This window comes from Anser cygnoides, chromosome 8, assembly GCF_040182565.1.
Source record: "Anser cygnoides isolate HZ-2024a breed goose chromosome 8, Taihu_goose_T2T_genome, whole genome shotgun sequence".
Lineage (NCBI taxonomy): Eukaryota > Metazoa > Chordata > Aves > Anseriformes > Anatidae > Anser > Anser cygnoides.
The window spans coordinates 33,733,743-33,752,420 of NC_089880.1; the positions used below are offsets into that span (position 1 = coordinate 33,733,743).

Here is an 18,678-nt window from a genome sequence, read left to right on the forward strand (position 1 = left end):
GTAAGAAGTACAACCACTCACAAGGCCTGCTTGGAATGATCATCGAAGGACAATCTTCATCACGTAGAACTTGAGCAACAGACTAAAAGGGGAAAATAGGAATGCTGAATACATAGCAGAATAACTAAATGCTTTTCATTTCTCACCCAGTCTGAGAAAATGTCCCAAACTGGGCTTTGTAGCCTCCTCCCCGAACTTGACCGGTGGAGCTGCAATATACATTCATGACATGAGAATCTAAACTGTCAGTGTGATTTGGGAAGACTATTTTCTTTGCCTTTTTTGGTGTCAAAAAAAAGAAAAGACCTGCTCATTTTGTATCTTTATCTAGGTCCGAGGTGACTGGGCAGTTGTTCCTTGCCTCCTCTTCACTTCTTCTCTTAAAGAAGAGTAAAAATTTAACACAATTTAGTTGATTCACAACATTTTTTAAAGACGGGAGAAATATTGCAGTACGCTTCAGTGCAAAATCAATTATATCAAGGATAGATTAAATTTTCCTAGCTAAAAAATATTGACTATGCAGCTGTAGATGATGCAGCAGCCTTAAGAACTTGGTTGAGACATATTCTCTACTGCTGTGGAGTACCTAACTACTGGAGACTTCCTTGCCACAGTACTGCACCTACATGGGTAGCTGCAAATATTCTTGCAAGCAAACTGTATCCACTAAAAGAGTGGGGAATTTGGTATGCATACAAGACCTAAGCCTTGATTAAATCAGTATCAAACCATACATACAGGACAACTCTTTATATTGTGAAACAGGAATAATTCAAAGCTCTGATACATCAGAGCCCAGTAAAATCATGCATATTACATACTGCTTGAAGAAAAAAATGTATTCCATCACCTTTTTATACATACACACCTTGCGAGGATTGTTAAAACCAGGTTTGCAGAACTGCTTGAAGTAATTCCACTGATCTGGTTTATATCTGTAGGAGGCCTGAACATCAATATAGGTTGCAAACCTGTCTGGGCACTTTGAGACACAAAGCTGCAAGAAAAGAAAAGAAAAAAAAGAGTAAAGATGCACTGGGAGCAGAGAAAGATAATAAAAGTCAACGTAATTAACAAGAAAGAAAAAGGCCACCTATAAAAGTGCACAGTTCTATGCAACTGTCTGCAGCAATACTGTAGTATATAGGAAGGGACACAAGTTTTGCTTTTGAATTCCCAGATGAATAATTCTGAAACTGTTTGATAGAATACATTTCAAAGTCTCTCCTCATATCTGGCATATCAAGCCGCTCTCCCTATCTTCTTAGGTTCTACACATTCTGGTACATATGCAGAGCTTTAAGTCTAATCAAAACAAAATTTCTTTTTGAGCACCAAGAAAAAACTGGGGGCCTTCCTCTGCTGCCATCAGCAGTAGTGTATATAGAATCATAGAATCACAGAATATTCTGAGTTGGAAGGGACCCACAAGGATCATCGAGTCCAACTCCTGGCTCCATACAGGAACACCCAAAAATCAGACCCTGTGTCTGAGAGCAGTGTCCAAATGCTTCTTGAACTTCACCAGGCTCGGTGGTGTAACCACTGCCCTGGGGAGCCTGTTCCAGCACCCAATCACCTCCTCGGTAAAGAACCTTTTCCTAACACCTAGCCTGACCCTCCCCTGTCACAGTTCCATGCTGTTCCCTTGGCTCCTGTCACTGTCACCAGAGCACAGAGATCAGTGCCTGCCCCTCCACTGCCCCTCTGCATGAGGCCTCCCCTCAGCCTCCTCCTCTCTAGGCTGAACCAACCAAGGGACCCCAGCTGCTCCTCATATGTCTTGTTCTCTAGGCCCCTCACCATCTTCATAACCTTTTTTTGGACCTTCTCTAATAATTAGTTATATGAGCCAGGTGGTGCAGTAGCTATTTTCACAGGATATATGTCATTTCTTTCCATTACATTTATAAGGAGAACTTCACTTAAAAAAAAAAAAAAAGTCTCATGCAGCTGAAACTAAACTACCCTTCTACAGAATTTCTTCAGTCTAATACATCTCCACAGATAACATTCAAGTTAGGTGTGTATCACTCAAATAAAGGTAACATTTTATGACTGACTAACAACAAATCTCCTCCAATTACAAAGCAAGTGAGGTTAACATTCCAGGAATGAAATTCACACTGCAGCAGGTACAGCCAGTATAAATGGGATTTATATGAGAAACTTAGGGAAGGCTGGGGTTTGATGAATGTATCCACTCAAGAGGTTCTGATTAGGTAATGGAGAAGCAGCTGCCCTAGAACACAGGCTCTAAAGGCTTTCCCAGTCACTAAAATCATGCAAGTGTAGAGCTATGCTGATCTTTTCAGTGTCACTAATTGCTGTGAGCCAGTTTGACATCCAACTTCTTAGGAAATTTCAGCCTTTTCCAGAAGGCTGTTCTCTGTTTCCAAAGCTGTGCTATCCAAACACCCTTTGCAAAGCTCTGCTACCCAAGTACCAGAGAGATGCCATGTGCAGTTATATTTCACCTCAAGGGCATTCCGCCACATACAGTTCATCTAAAGGAATTTTGGGAAAAGATCTTGGGTTAATCCTTAGACTAACAGGCTAATCCTGGAACAGGCTAGAGGCTAGATGCTGTAAGAGGATCTTTCTTGATGAGTACTATGGTCCTGTGGACTACCCAGAAGGCAAGGAATGAAGAAAGAAGAGCTTTTTCCTTGTTGGGCCAACAGGTGACTATGAGTATACACTTTATCATAACCTCAGTTTCCCACCTACGAAACAGGCAATGAAATCTGTTGTCTGTGGGTCCAGTGAACTGTAATAACAGTTTGTAAATCCAGTCTTACTCTAGAACTGAAGCTCTTCCCATGCCAGTTCTTGTTTGTTTTGTTTGTTTGTTTCTTTGTTTTTGTTTGTTTTTCTCCTGAACTATCTTATGTGAAAGGGACAGGAATGCAAGATCTTCTCTGCAGTTCAAAAGAGGTATTATCAAAGAAAAGTTTCTTCAGTATTTTCACAAAAGACCAGGATATTAAACCTCTGCAGCACCAAACAGCATTCAAGAACATTCTCAGCTTTGGAGATGTATGTCTGAAAATAAACAAAGTAACTATCCTCCCTCCCCCAAACTCTGTTTCAAGAAGTATTCCACCTTTCTTGACTCACAACCACCGCCAACTTGACCACAGTACTAGTCAATTCCCACACAATGACTCAGTATTTCTGGACAGGCTGAATTGTTTCAGTAACAGAAGAGTCCAAAGGCTGCAGGGTAATAGTGCTGGTGTCTGATTGTGGGTAGGTGGGGAATCCTGAAACAAATTTGATGATGATAAAATTTCCATTCTGTCAGCACCTGATTAGTGTTAAGAGGGTTCTTGCACTCCCTTCCTGGAGATATCCATCTCTTCAGCTGTATCAAATAGTCCCTGCAGTCACACTAACTGATGGGCCAGAAAGATCTAGCAAGGACTAGGATCAGGAGTAAGGACAAGCTGGAATGTAGCCACTTCAAAATGACAGTGAAATAAAAAGATAATTAACATATGTAAACTGGTTACTATCTAACAGCCCTCATCCAAAGTAGCACTGGATTTCACTGAATGTTGTCAAGCTGACTGAGACCAAATTCTATCACCTAGTTCATTTATACACTACAATTACTTTGGCAGCAAGGGTGGATCAGAGCAGTCCTGCTCCTAACACCCAATTTAATCCCAAGACATAATTAGTTGCTCTCCAAAATGAACCAATGTAACTGTTTGTACAATTGAATTACTGAAACTTAGAATCACAGAATATCCCAAGTTGGAAGACACCCACAAGGATCACCCAGGCCAACTCCTGAGTCCCCAAAGAACCACCCAAAAAACCAGAGCATGTTTCTGAGAGCATTAACCAAACACTTCTTGAACTCTGGCAGGCTCAGTGCCATGACCACTTCCCCGGCAAGCCTGTTCCAGTACCTGACCACCCTCTCAGTGAAGAACCTTTTCCTAACACCCGGCCTGACCCTCCCATGTCCCAGCTCCATGCCGTCCCCTCGGGTCCTATCGCTGGTCACCAGAGAGCAGAGATCAGTGCCCATCCCTCTGCTCGCCTCGTCAGGGAGCTGTAGACCATGATGAGGTCTCCCCTAAGTCTTTGCTTCAGGCTGAACAATCCGAGTGATTTCCGCTGCTCCTCATACATCTTGCCCTCCGGACCCTTCAATTGCTCAGCAAAACAGGTCAATAAAGTGGTCTAATTTTAAAAAGATCAGAAGGACAATTTTAACCCACATGAGTTCAGTGACAGGGATTATTTTAGCTTCACAGTAAGTTGCAGCACAGTTAAGGGAGTACAAACTGTGGCATTAGCCAAAAACAATCTTTTTTTCAATTTTGAAAGCACCATAAGATCTCACTATACCCAGAAATTGCTCTCACTGGGGATATGTACATTTTCTTGTACACATCCAGCTTGGAAAATCCTCAATGTTAACCAAAATTATTTTTTGCATACACTTACTACTACTGGACAGCTGCCTGTGATAAATTCATGAATAACAAATTACTTTATCCAGCTAGACAGACTTTTATTCAATCCTGATCCAAAATAGACAATCTTATACATTCCTATTTATTTTCTTCTGACCATCACAGGTGACAGATACTGTATGCTACACATGTCATCTATAAAACAATCATATAATGTTTCACAGGACATGAAGAGCAATTTTAAAATCCATACAAATGTATGTCTAGTTCCTAAGCACCATGACTAAGAGGCAGGGAAAATATCTTAGCTCTGTATTTCACTCACCTGTGTTGTAGGGCACTGTAGGTTTATTAACACTACTGGGCTGGCACATTTCAGAATGTTAAAGTAAAACAGAATGGTCTTGTTCCTATGGAAGAGGATATAAGATAATTAATTTTATAAATATGGGTGCTTACACATCCTACCACACCAAAATTTATAGCATAAATTGGTATTTTAATTCCTTTATTCAGAATAGACATATTGCAAACACAAGACAAAAAACAAATCCCAAACAGATACTGAATGTTCTATACCATGACATCTTTTAAACCAGAAACTTTTTTTCTAAAGAACATTAATATTGAACAGTTTTTCCACAGCAGGAGTTTAAGCTGAAACAACCCTAGGTACTATAAGAGTTAGAAGGTGTCTGTAGTTCTGCCTCTAAAAAGTGAAAAACTGTTTGGTAAAACACCTCTGCAAAACTCTGTGGTTCCTTTGCTTGTGCTGAATATATTGTGTATGTACTGCGTATAAGAAATATTACATCGTGAAAGATGATTACTTCGCTGAGCAGAAGGTGGCACCAAAATCAATCAAAAGCTTTTATGGTTGGATACCGAAAGCAGCTAGCCAGGAAACGGAATGATTGTAGAATCTCAAAACAATGCTCATAAACCTTATTTGATATAAATAAAGGACAGCCTGAGGGTTTTGCACCCCACAATCCCCACACTTGACAATTTCTGCAAATTGGGACCTTGAGGTAGCTGTCACCTCAGTTTGGATTTATTGAAAACTGATGATTCCAGGGCCTCGATGTCTTTCTTGTAGTGAGAGGCACAAAACTGAACACAGTACTCAAAGGACTTGCCTTTCATGAACCCTTGCTGACTGGGCCTGATCCCCTGGTGTTCCCACATACATTGCATGATTGCATTCAAGATGGCCTGTTCTGTCACCTTTTCCAGCTCCGAGGTCAGGCTGACAGGCCTGTAGTTCCCTGGGTTCTCCTTACAACCCTTCTTATAGATGGGCATCACATTAGCAAGTCTCCAGTCATCTGTGACCTCTCCAGATGACCAAAATCACTGATAGATGATGTAAAGCAGCCCTGCAATCACATCCACCAACTCCCTCGGCACCCTTGGGTGGATCCCATCTGGCCCCATGGACTTGTGACAGTCCAGGTCTCTGTTTCCACCTGAACTGTGCAGGTGGCTTCTTCTGCTTCTTATGCTCCCAGACTTCCAGGTCAGGAGGATGAGCACCCTGAGGATAAGTGGTCTGGCTAGTAATGCATATATCCCCCTGTAGCCTGTGATGTGCAAGAAAACACAATACAACATTGTCTGAGCCACCACTGATGCCAACTGAGGCAATGCAACACAGAAGGAGCTCTGCCTTGGGAATAGGATGGATATACTAATAATGAAGTGCTTTTGGGGTAACCCCCATTCTAGGACATGTACACTGAACTGCTGAACATGGTTATGTCTACAAAGCTATTATATAGCAAACTCCCTTGTATATATAGCAATCATACACTCAAGCTCCTTTTAAAACTGGGATTAGCTCAACTGCCTGACATTTTAGATGCTTAATTTGTTTTCAGTGCAGTATATTCTATTATGTGCTGTTGAACAAAACACACATATTAGCAAATACAATTCACTAGGTGTTATTTCTTCAAATCAAAAGAACAAAATTTTGGACTGAAATGTCATCTTTCTCCAGTAGTTTCTTGTGAGTATTTACAGTCTGTAATCTTCTCTAAGCCATTAATGAAACCTTTTTTTTTTTTCAGATGTGTTAGCCCACTTGCTGATATTACCAGCAGAAAAGAAAGATTAAGCATATAGATAACATAAGGAAACAGCCACTGAAAACTAGGTCTGTGTCCACTACAGTGAAATACTATTGTATTCCATGATTACACTGTGCTCTGTAGAAGGCAAAACAAGCTTACAGATTACATGAAGATTAATGGATGGTTTACAGTGGAGTATGAAGAGGACTAAAAGATACTCTTATGATAAAGTTCCACACAAAGATTCTACACAAAGTAGAATTAATTTGAAAGCACGGAATTCATTAGAGTTCAACTCTTTTTTTTTTTTTTCACAAACTGTGAATGTTGGCTTATCAGCTCCTCTTTTCTACTCCTCAGTGAGATTGCTGGGGATGCTTGTTCCAAGCAAAAGACTCAAATCACCGAGACTGTCATCACTTGCCAATTCAGAGGTCTCATATTAAGCCTTCAGGGACTTTGGAAAACCATATTTATAGGTTAGCCTTTCTTATGGTATCCATAAAGGACTGACAAGCACATCCCACACCTCCACTTTTGGGAACCAGAGGGACTTGTTCAGAGGAGCCTCCTGGCAGGCCCGAATGCTAATATTGCCATAACACTCCTCCTTTTCTAGTAAATTATATTGTGTATCTTTTGGCTTAATTTTTTATAAAGAACTCCTCCATGTGGCAAATAAAGTACGGACTGGAAATCATGGTGTAAGAAATAATTGAAGACTTGAGTAACAAAGAGAAAGAGGCAATGAGAATGGGTAATCAGAATTAAATCTGGCTACATGCCACACACTTGGTGCATGGATGCTGTATGCCCCAGACCACCAAACCTATTTGGCTGCTGCTTCCCATGGACCAGAGAGGGGGCAAAGACAGAGCAAAGAGCAGAGGAAGCGGAACACTTTTGCTCCTAGTTCTTTCTCTTCATAGAGGAAGAGGACTCTTCCGGCCACTCGCCAACAACTGTTAGGAAGAATCTTAGTCAGAGAGTGTAACAGGTCTTGTCCTCTTACAGTCCCTAGCATTTCTGTTTCCTCTGTAAAAAGAGCTTGAGAGGATACAAAGTATTAGCTCTTCCTCTCTCTCCTGCTTCCACTTCCTCTCTACTGCTCCCCTCCTTTTGAATTTGACTTTGGGCAGTACCTTCATCAGCCTCTTAAAAAAAAAAAAAAAGCTCTTACATTTTGTTTCATAAAAAAGTTTTAGATTTTCAGAGAAAACAATAATGTGACATCTTTCTTTCCTGAGCAACTATTTTCATGCAGAAATACTCTGTTGATATTAACTAATAAATTTAATTCTTGTAAATTCAAATCTAAGAGATTAGGAAATTGAGACAATTAAACAGAGCTGTTTGGCTGGTATCTCCAAGAAAGGTATGGCTACAGCTGCCTGACTATACATTCTGCTCTCCACTATCCCCAGATAAGCAGTAGCAGAAAACAAGACCTTTACCATATGCTCTTTTATGGTATTTGGAGCTTATTGAGAGAAACTGAGAACCTGGCTACAATGCTTTAAGGACTACTCTTATCCCAAGGTGGACAGAAGAATTTCTCAAATGGTTATTAAATATCCTAAACTTTGCAGCCAGAAGCTGAGCCAGCTAGTCACTTTCAATGCTATTAGTGATGCAATCAGCTATATTTATACTTTACCAAAAATATTCTTTGAATGAGAACAACTGCACTGCAGTAATAATTTGTGTCTAGATTTGCACTGAGCGATTAATCTATTTATGAACTTTATTTGGAATAAATACAATAAGAGGAAATCAAGTGTTGCTGTCTCTTCAGCTCTGCACAAGAACCACTTGCATAGAGAGGATTTGAAACCTCACTTTTTGTTTGTAGTGCATAAGTCATAAAGATAGGTGTTTGGATTTAGTACTCACTCATTGAAGGTGTCTTTCTGACCACAGAACTGCCCATAGCTGTCAGTTGGATAAATCACTTTCCTAGGATCACCGTGCACCCAAGCTGCAAATACACACATATCTTTTAACATTACAGTCAAGTGTACAGCAATAACTTGATAGTAGTTGAAATTTACTAGCATGCAAATGTGTCACCTCTCATGTGTCATTTTAATTTTTGTTGATTGCCTCTGAAGAGTATTGATTTGTAGATTTCCTAGCGAAAAACTAAAATAAAAACAGAACAGAACAAAAAAAGCTTCCTTCATGACTAGCCCATGACTAGTCTTTGAACTACTGACTACCAATTGCTGATCTGCCTTTAAGTCATAGAAATTTCATTTTTCTAAAGCATCATTTGAAAGGAAACTATAGTTCTAGAATATAATTCCTTATCAGTACCCTGAGCTAACACACTAAAATTAGGTTGCTAGAGAACACTAAAAAAATCCTGTAACAACCATTTCCTTGTATCTGTATTATGTGTAAAAGATTGCAGGTATTACGAAGTTTTCAGTCCCAGCCTTCCCTCTCTTGTGCAATACATTACTGAATGCCAGAAGCCAAACTTTAGGTTTTGACCTATGCATACTACCTTGAATTTGCTTCTCTGTAATTAAACCATTTTCTCTCCACTTTGTGGCATTAAATTTAGCCAACTGTGAAACTGTCATTTTCCTCAAGGTCACTTTGGTGAGAATAATAGTGCTTATGATAACAATTATTATATGTGCAGTAGAGACAGAACCTATACAAGATCTCAGAGCAGCAAATTACAAATCTAATGGAATGTTTGGGACAGATACGCAACATACTTTTGTTGACTTTTGCAAATAGTTATAATAACGTCCACCAAAAGAGAATCTGTAATGCTACTTTTCATCTTGAATGGTTTTAAGTTACCAGAATAAATCCCCTAGTTTATTTTAATATATCTCATTTTGCTTGTGTTTTGGAGTTTGTAAACTTGCTGCCTGGTATCAACCAACTTCTGAACTTCCAGACTGATTGCATTTCACATTAACTGTGGTATTCTGATGCTCACAGAAAGCTGAAGTGCTTCACTGGTGTTAAACCCCATTTATTTTTTTCTTTGTTAAGCCCCACTTACTTATTTCATTAACACTAGCTAATGGGAACATTTAGGAGACATCAACTATCAACTCTTATGAACTCCTGTAGGCAACTGAAAATTCAATTACACATATGTATGCATGACATCACACAGCTCTCTGGTGATTGCACTGTGTCTGTTGGTTATGCCATGTATACTTTCTTCCATTGTGACTCAGACAACAAGTAGTTTTTCCTTATACTTTAATAAGACCTTACTTTTCATAAACTTAAAAGTCTGGGCCCAAATGAATCAAGCTCCTATACAGATCTGAAAAGCCTTTCAGGCCTTATTTGTATGATGTTAAATGACTCTTCTACATCAGTGTTTTCCTAGGCTAAAAATTAGTGTTTTAAATTATTATTTTATTTGGCACTTTATGAAACAGGAACCAGTGGAGATAAACCCCACCATGCCAGTTCCAAAGTACTGATTAGAATTTAGTAGCAAGACTTAAAAATCCTTTGTACATATAATTTGGAAGTAGCTGCTACAGCCAATAATACCCCTTACCAAGGTAGCATATTAAACCTGGAATTATTTTTCATTCCTCAGACAAACTTGGGAAAAAGGAGATAAGCACTGCAAAATAATTGTTTGCTGTCTCAGTCTATTGCTTATGTATACAGCAATCTTTTCTTAAGGATCTTTCTATTAGAAGGGTCAATGTGATGCAGGCTTACTTCCTTCAGTCTGTTTCAATGGACTAATACAGCCATCAGGAATAAAACTCTGCTCATTAAATTAGCAGAGCAGTGTATCATCCTCACACTCTTCAGTTGTAACAGAAGCTCTGCTGAAATCTTTCAAAAGTCTCTCTTTCACAGGGTTTGTGTCAGTCCTTGGTCTCAGGTTTCATCACTCATCTTTTTCCGTGTATTTCTTGATTACTAATAGAAAATAGAATATAAATGATGGAGCATTCTACTCACTTCTCAACAGAATTTCTGTACAGACTGCTCCTGCTTTGCCATTACCAAATTTTCTAAAACTTCTCTTGCTTGGCAGTAGCTGTCCTGCATGCCTGAGGATTCAGTCATGTTTTTAATAAAACAATATCTAAAAAAAATTGATTTTAAAAATAGATAGTCTATCAGGTATACTCCTCTTTTTCTGTGCTCTAGGGCTATGTTGTTGGTTGTAAAGGATGGAAAGCTCCCTGTCAAGGAAAAAATGTGATTAGAACAGTGGCATCTTTTGATACTTAAAAAATAACCACAAATCTGTTTATCTATCTGCCTCATTCCCTCTACTACGTACCTTCAAAAGGGCAGTCTTTCACATTTTTAATTTGCTTCCCTTAAATGTATTTTTTAATGTTTTAACATGTGCAGAACCTAACCTGAAAATTGAGAAATTGTTCTTACGGATTTTTAATACAAGCAATTTAGTAATGCTTTGAAGTAGGTAATGGCACACATGATGCAGAATTTGTAAATCCATGCTGATGACACTGAAGTTGTATAAACATCCTTTTGAGCAATACAACAAAAGCAATTACTTCAAATTAATCTGTCCTTTGGAACATGAGGCTCGTTTCCAAGAGAACTTATTTGCTGCCTTTTATGTGTATTTTTCTGAATTAAAATCATCAATTAAGAGGCTAACTTCTGTAAAATATCACCCAGATAAGACCAAGGTCTCAGAAATATATATGAAGTGTTAAGGCAGTTCCATAGGAAATAAAATTACATTGTTAAATTGGCTCTATTAGTTCATCTGTGAAGTTAACAGAATGATACAAAGAGTAAATCATGGAATAAATATTTCTATTCAGTAAAGTCATTCAACAGCAGCCATCATTGAAGCAGGACCAAGAAAGCCCAGTATCAAAAATCATCATGTTTCATCTTTCAAGGAGATTTAACTACCTTTTACTTAGACTACATTTCACTCTTCTTGAAACATATACCCAACCAAATTCTACTCCATTGTTACACAGATGTGCATACAGCTAAAACCTATGTGATCGATACATACAATGTTGAGAGCAAAATTTGACTCAGATTTTCAGTCACAGCAGCTGTGTGATAAAGCTACATTTATTGCTTAGTCCTCAAGGTAAATTTAACAGGGATCCAGAAGGGTATTCACAAAAGAAAATACAGAAATGTACTTTTTATTGTTTCTAAAATAAGACATAAGGCACAATTCATGACTAATGAGTTGTACTGAAGATGACCTCTCATTTTGAAATAAATTAGAGTACAGCGAAACATGCAGATACACAGCAAGTACACTTTCACAATATTGTTTGTGCTTTCACATACAGGCATTTATACAATTCTCTCACACAAAATAAAATGGGTATTACTAATGAATATCCTAATATACAAACAACTCTGGATCTCACAATAAATGAAGTTACCCCTTTTACTTCCCCATTCACTGCTCATATAGGTTCTTTTGGTAATCTACAGAACAAAAAGCCTCTGAAAACTAAAGTGTTTATCTTTTGCTTTCAGCTTAATGACAAATGAAAGGCTTTTTCCACCACAGTTACTTTATGTTACCAAAATTACCAAACAATGTCATTTTTCTTAAGTATACTTCATTTTGAATTTTTTATCATAAATACGTGGATTTGAGTGTCTCCCTAATTACAACAGACACTGAATGTTAATTCATGATTTGCTTCTAAGCAAGGTATTGCTTATAGACCTGAATGCTTTATGTAGATATAAGCAAAAGGGACATGTCAGTTAAAAGTACTGATGTTCACAAAGCTGCTTCTCCTGGGTATGAGAAAGCACTACTACATACTATACCTGTGTTTACTTACCCACAATTCCTAATGCAATGTAACCCAGAATGACGACTATGAAGATTACACAGCAAATAATGTCTGTACAATGCCTAGGGTCAGAAAGAAACAGTTTTTAAAAATAAGGTGTCTAATATGACCCTTTGAAAACAATGAGTGCCATAGGGTATTCTCACTTCTGAATATACTACATAAGCATGTTTGCATCTGCACTTACTATTTCCTGAAGTCTTACTCACAAAATCACATGTGAGGTGTAAGGTCCTGCTTTCACTGCAAGACCACCAAATAAATGTATATGCCTTTTGAATTGTAGACAGAAATAAAAACATACGGAAGAACAGGCTTAAACATTCTTAAAACAAATAATATGTTAAAACATTGAAAACATGAGATCACTTCTGGTATCAGGTATTATAAACAATATGTTGAGATGACGATCCAGCACAGCTTACCTGTGTTATAAATAGGTTATGACTGGGAAAACAACAGTGGAAAAAAAAAAAAAAAGCCGTTATCTAACTACCCTGATCTCTGCACAAAATTCTGACTTTTCTGACTTGGTTGTTTGACCTCATTTAGTGCAACCAAAACATACTCTACATAGAGGGGAAAAAAAAAAAAAAAAAAAAAACATCTTGTGGAGAGCCATACCTCTATTTACAGCCAAGCAAAAAAACACATTCTCCAGTCTGAAAACTGAGAAGTCAGTATTCAATTCAATTGCTGTTTTTAATTTTTTGGTCTACATATCAAGCTCATTCAGGCAGAGGAGTGGAGATGTGGATCACTACAATCATTTTTTTCCAGCATCTGACCCTGATCAGAGTCATTCTAGAGATGTAATTTATATGAAATATGAACGCCTAAGCAGGTAGGAGAAGGGCAAGTATGCATTTACAGAGACAACAAATTCTGAGGTCTCCAGTTATGATGAGCAATTTTCTCCTTCACAAGCTAACTTCACAAGTTTTTGCTTCTAAAGATGTGTGGCAGAACATGCTTCATAGGTCTTTGCAGGCCTCACTAGCTAAGAAATATTTGCAACTAATGGTCTCACCAGTCAGCACAATTTCATTAACAAAGGAGTAAATTATTTGTAGAAGGAGGTACTGTCTTGAACTTCCTCATCTGAAGTATTTCAATCACTGTTACTTACAATATTCTGCTTATCTGACACAGTTTTGGTCAAGAGCAGGTTGTATAACCTAAAGGTACGTAAACTCTGTAGCTGCCTCACCTGGGCAGAGTTCGCATAGGCAGAAGACCTCGGTGCTGCTCTCTACTCTCTCCTACAGCTGTAGCAATAAGCTGCTTCTGTTCTGACCTGATCAAAGCTGTACCCTGTTTTTTTCTTGAAGTAAGAGTGAGCAATAATCACTCCAGGAAGTCTAAAGCTTTCTTCATGTTACAGTGAAAGACTGTCTCCATAAACTAAGCGATATTCAGCTCTGCTTGAGAGTCTACGTAAGGAGCCAAGTGGATGAGAGCTGAAGCCTGCAAGTAAAAGAAATCTCAGAATGCACACTCCAATGACAAACAGTAATTTTTAGTGTCTACGGTTCTTTCCGTTTCCCAGTCTGTGTTTCCTCTTATGAACAACCGTTATTCTTTAGCATAAAGAAGATGAACTTTTAAACAACTGGAGATCTTTAAAAGCATTTTCAGGTGTGGAAAAGGAATGAAAAATCCTGTTCATTTCTTTAGAGAGATACAGTTTTAACAGATCACTGAAATAAATTTGTAGAGAGGCAAAGCTGGTACAGATTCAAGGTCAGTATGACAGTAATCTAATGAAGGACAATTGCTTAAAGACGGAAATGCTGCTCATTCTCCAAGTCTGTTCAGACACTCTGTGTTGAAGCTTGGCATCGGAGCAGTTTATAAGAGATACAAGATTTAATAAAAGATGTCTAAGGAGAAATATGCCACCATAAATACTTTAATTACAACTCCTGTAGTCACAGAAACCTCTTCTAGTGTAATTCTCACAGGTCTCATTTTATAACTAAACACAATTAAAGATTACATCTACTTGTGCTAATCTTACTTTAAAGTTTTGTAGACCCCACAATGAGCAAGTACCCATAAACACTTTACCAAAAGGCAGGATTTTCTGTTCTTTGTAGGACACAAACTCCTGTATAGGTCCTAGTAAAACTCCCCATGGCCAAGTATCGCTGTTAAATAAATACTGAAACAAACATATAAAAACTAAATAAATACTTTATTGGGTAGCTTCAGAGAATTTTGAAACAATTCATACAGACTAATTGTTGCTCATAAAAAATAATTACTTATTTTACCAGATACAATATGTAAATCTTTAGTCCCTTTTAACATCATTGTTCACTCAAGCAGCTCGCTTTCAGTGAGTGAAATGGTGGGATGGAAGGGAAGGGGAGAGAGAGAGACTGTTTTAGGGCTGTGAAATGAGGCAAGTATTCATACATTCAGAAACTGAGAGGTGCAAAACACACTCAGTTCCTACCAGCGAACATCTGGGGGCAGGGCAAGTTGGTTTGGAGTAAATTTCTGCCTTTGAGGAATTAAAGACAGGTTAGACTTCAAACACGTTGTGCTAGATATTTTTGTGGTGCCAGCTATTGCTTTCACAAATCTTTTCTGTCTCATATGATTTCAGTTAAACTGATCATAGATCTGGTGTGAGGAAGGAATACATCTCCAGATGGGGGTCAGCCTCTTCTCACAGGTAACTCATGATAGGACTAGAAGGAATGGCCTCAAGTTGTGCCAGGGAAGGTTTAGGTTAGAAAATAGGAGACATTTCTTCTCAGAAAGAGTAGTCAGGCATTGGAACGGGTTGCCCAGGGAAGTGGTGGCATAGCGATCCCTGGAGGTGTTCAAGGAAAGGTTGGACATGGCGCTTTGGGACATGGTTTAGTGGGTGACATTGGTAGTAAGGTCATGGTTGAACCATATGATCTTGAAGGTCTTTTCCAACCTTAATGATTCTATGATTCTGTGATTGGCAATCCCAAGTGACCAGAGGGATATCCCATACTATATGATGTTGTGCTCAGCAATAGAAGCTGGGGGGGAAGAAAGAGAAGGAGGGGACGTTCATAGTGGTGGCATTCGTCTTTCCAAGAAACCACTACAGATGATGAGCCCTGCTTTCCTGGAACTGGCTGAACACTTGTCTGCTGATGAAAAGTAGTGATTGAATTCCTTGTTTTGCTTTGCTTGTGTGCACTGCTTTTGCATTACTTAGTAAACTGTCTTTATCTCAAACTATGAGTTCTTGCACTCATACCTTTCCACTGCTCTCCCCCATTCCACTGGAGGAGTGAGTGAGCAGCTGTGTGGTGTTTGTCTGCCTGCCAGTGTTAAATGACATTAGTTTCTCTTCTCCTACAGAAAAGTGGGAAGTCCCAAAGTCAGGAGCAAATTCAGGGCAAAATCCCACTTTCCTCCTGCTGAACTCTTAGGAATATATTCTGAGAAGGCATTTTGTTCACAGGAATTAGCTAATCCTTATTTGCTCAAAAGATTGTCATTTGTTAATCACTTCATCTCAGTAACTGGAAAAAAAAATTAAAAAAAACACATTCATTGTCTTAAAAAGACAAACTACTTTAAGGGTATGTCTACAATGCTATATGTCTACTGCACAGTTCTGCACTGATGACCCTACATAGTCAGGCAAGTCATCTGGGTGTCTTGCAAAAACAATATGTTGAATCTAAACCCAGATGCACCTCATTGCAAAGTAAGCTCAGTATGTACCAATTTAGGAATCACTGCCTTATGGTCTACTGTACAATGAGGTCATACCCTCACTGTATAGGGAACTGACCTATTTCGTATTGTTTCCAATAATATCATCTCACCAGGGAATTATGAAAGGCACTGAACATATGTGGCATATTAGTTATGGGATGGTTTTATGTGGTTTTGTTTTTAAAAAGCTGCTTTGGAATGGTAGAAAGTGAAATTAGAATAGCACATATATATTCTCTGAAATTGCAGAAAATGTCATGGCAACTGCACATTCATAATAGCAAGAAAAAAAAAGTAAAAATAATTTTTACTAGCTGTATCATGCTATAGAGAATCATTGAATGGTTTGGGACCTCTAAAAATCATCTAGTTCCAACCCCTGCAACATTGGCAGGGACACCTTTCACTAGATCAGGATACAATAACAGTAAAAATATGTTAAGCTGTCCTGGCATATGATCACAGAGTTTCATCCCTCTGTGCAGGAAAACCAGCTGCAAACTGAAGAATAGAGTATGTCTGGATTCCAGTCCCATACTATATGGAAACAAGACAGACTGCATTATCCAGCCAAGGGACCGCAGAATATAACAACACTGCAGACTGCACAGATACAGCTTGTGCAACCAGCTCCTGCAGGCTTAGTAGTATTTGATAACTAACAGTTCTGCTTACATCAGCTCAAGTTAAGACAGCAGGTACTAGACAACACAAAGCATACAGAATTGGCATATAGGTTGAAAGAACTAAAAGCACACACATAATATTCCTTAAGTATGGTAAGGACAGCCTTCTGGATTAAAAAGAACTGCAGAATCAAATTCACAAGTTTTGTCAATTAAATGTTTACTCTCTGTTCACCGCAAACCCAACTGAATGAAAAAAGAATGACTTCAGATATTTACCTGTTATGAATAGGTCCTCTGAACTTTGGGTCAAATTTTCTTGGTTCACCTGCATTTAAAATAAAACAACACAAAAGCATGTCCTTATTAAAAATAAAACTTACATAGAGGGGGGTGTTAATAGCAGTCTTTGAAGAACATCTTCTATATATTCCTATTTACTCAATTCTGTTAAAATAATTTCTAGTCAGCATTATCAGTAATTCACCAGTACAATTACCTAATTTTGGTAGACAAGATCAAAGCTTATTTTCTTCTAGCATAAAAAAATTGAGGGCCTCTCATTTACCATATGATAAATTATTTTCAATGTACATCCTATCACTACACCTACGCATAGAGTTCACAATATAACGTTGCTGATATTTGAGAGACAACAGTTGTATCTCACAGCTGCACACAAAGTGTGTTTGGCAGCAAGTAAGTGAACCTACCTCTCTGGAGCTGCAGGCTAAGCCCTTCTGATTTTTCTCTAAAAATCTAATGACAGTCTGGAGTCACTTCTGTACTTAAGAACTAGATGATCCTAAATGTCCCTTCTATGATTCTGCGTTATATTTCCACTTTTGCAGAGTTATTCTTACTTCCTACTTCTTTGGTTACAGGACCTTATTTTAGACACCAGCATCGCAGGTTTGCCCTTGTTGCATTGGGCTTACCAGATGACAAGAATCAGGCTGGAGATTGCAGAAATTCAGTGCTGACTCTGCTCCGAGCAGGATGTCAGACTAGGGACCTCCCAATCACCTCAATGATTCTGTGGTTATAAGTAATACAGGAAGATGAATCAGATTTTTTGTTGTCCAGCATCTTGCTGTTGTGGTTTAACCCGGCCGGCAACTAAGCACTACACAGCCGTTTGCTCACCCTCCCTCCTCCCTCTCTGGGATGGGGGAGAGAAACAGGAAAATGAAGCCTGTGGGTTGAGATAGGGACAGTTTATTAAGACAGAAAAATAATAAAAATAATAATAATGATGATAATAATGCTACTACTAATAATGTGTACGAAACAAGTGATGCACAATGCAATTGCTCACCACCCCCTGACCGATGCCCAGCCTATTCCCGAGCAGCCAGCCCCCCTACCCTGGCTAGCCACCCCTATATATTGTTTAGCATGACGTCAGATGGTATGGAATACCCCTTTGGCCAGTTTGGGTCAGCTGTCCTGGGTCTGTCCCCTCCCAGCTCCTGCTGCACCCCCAGCCTGCTCGCTGGCAGGACAGAGCGAGAAGCTGAAAAGTCCTTGGCTTGGTGTAAGCACTGCTCTGCAACAATCAAAACATCAGCATGTTATCAGCGCTCTTCTCATCCTAATCCAAAACATAGCACCCTACCAGCTACTAGGAGGAAAATTAACTCTATCCTAGCTGAAACCAGGACACTTGCCAACATTACTATAACGTATTGTATTCTCTACTGCTATTTTGATCAAGAAATATTACATTCAGTAGCTTCAACAAATAAAATTTGTTTGCTACAAGCTCTTGGTTTTGAACATCCTGGGGAAGAAATGCATACATTCCTGAATATGGTTGCTGCTTTGTATGAATCTCAGAAGGTAATATTTGACAAGAAGGTCAAGTCAGGACCTTCCTAGAAACAGGTGGTAACATCTAGTCTGAGTTTACAGATGAAAGGAATCAACTGTGATAAATTTGTATGGATGGCTATCCCGGTTAGCATAGTTCCAATTGATCCTCTCTACAAATAAGCAAACTATA

General features: G+C 38.7%; 1 protein-coding gene across 2 annotated transcripts in view; it reads right to left on the reverse strand.

Annotated features, from left to right (window-relative positions):
* SLC44A5 (solute carrier family 44 member 5) overlaps window positions 1–18,678 on the reverse strand; it is a 90,030-nt gene that overhangs the window by 32,339 nt on the left and 39,013 nt on the right. For both annotated transcript variants that reach the window (XM_013193143.3, XM_048062111.2), the window contains exons 2-7: window positions 16,953–17,001; window positions 12,322–12,395; window positions 8,405–8,489; window positions 4,762–4,846; window positions 872–1,000; window positions 22–82 (exon numbers count right to left, since the gene is read on the reverse strand). In XM_013193143.3, the coding sequence (XP_013048597.1) occupies window positions 22–82; window positions 872–1,000; window positions 4,762–4,846; window positions 8,405–8,489; window positions 12,322–12,395; window positions 16,953–17,001 (483 nt within the window). The remainder of the gene's footprint in view (window positions 1–21; window positions 83–871; window positions 1,001–4,761; window positions 4,847–8,404; window positions 8,490–12,321; window positions 12,396–16,952; window positions 17,002–18,678) is intronic.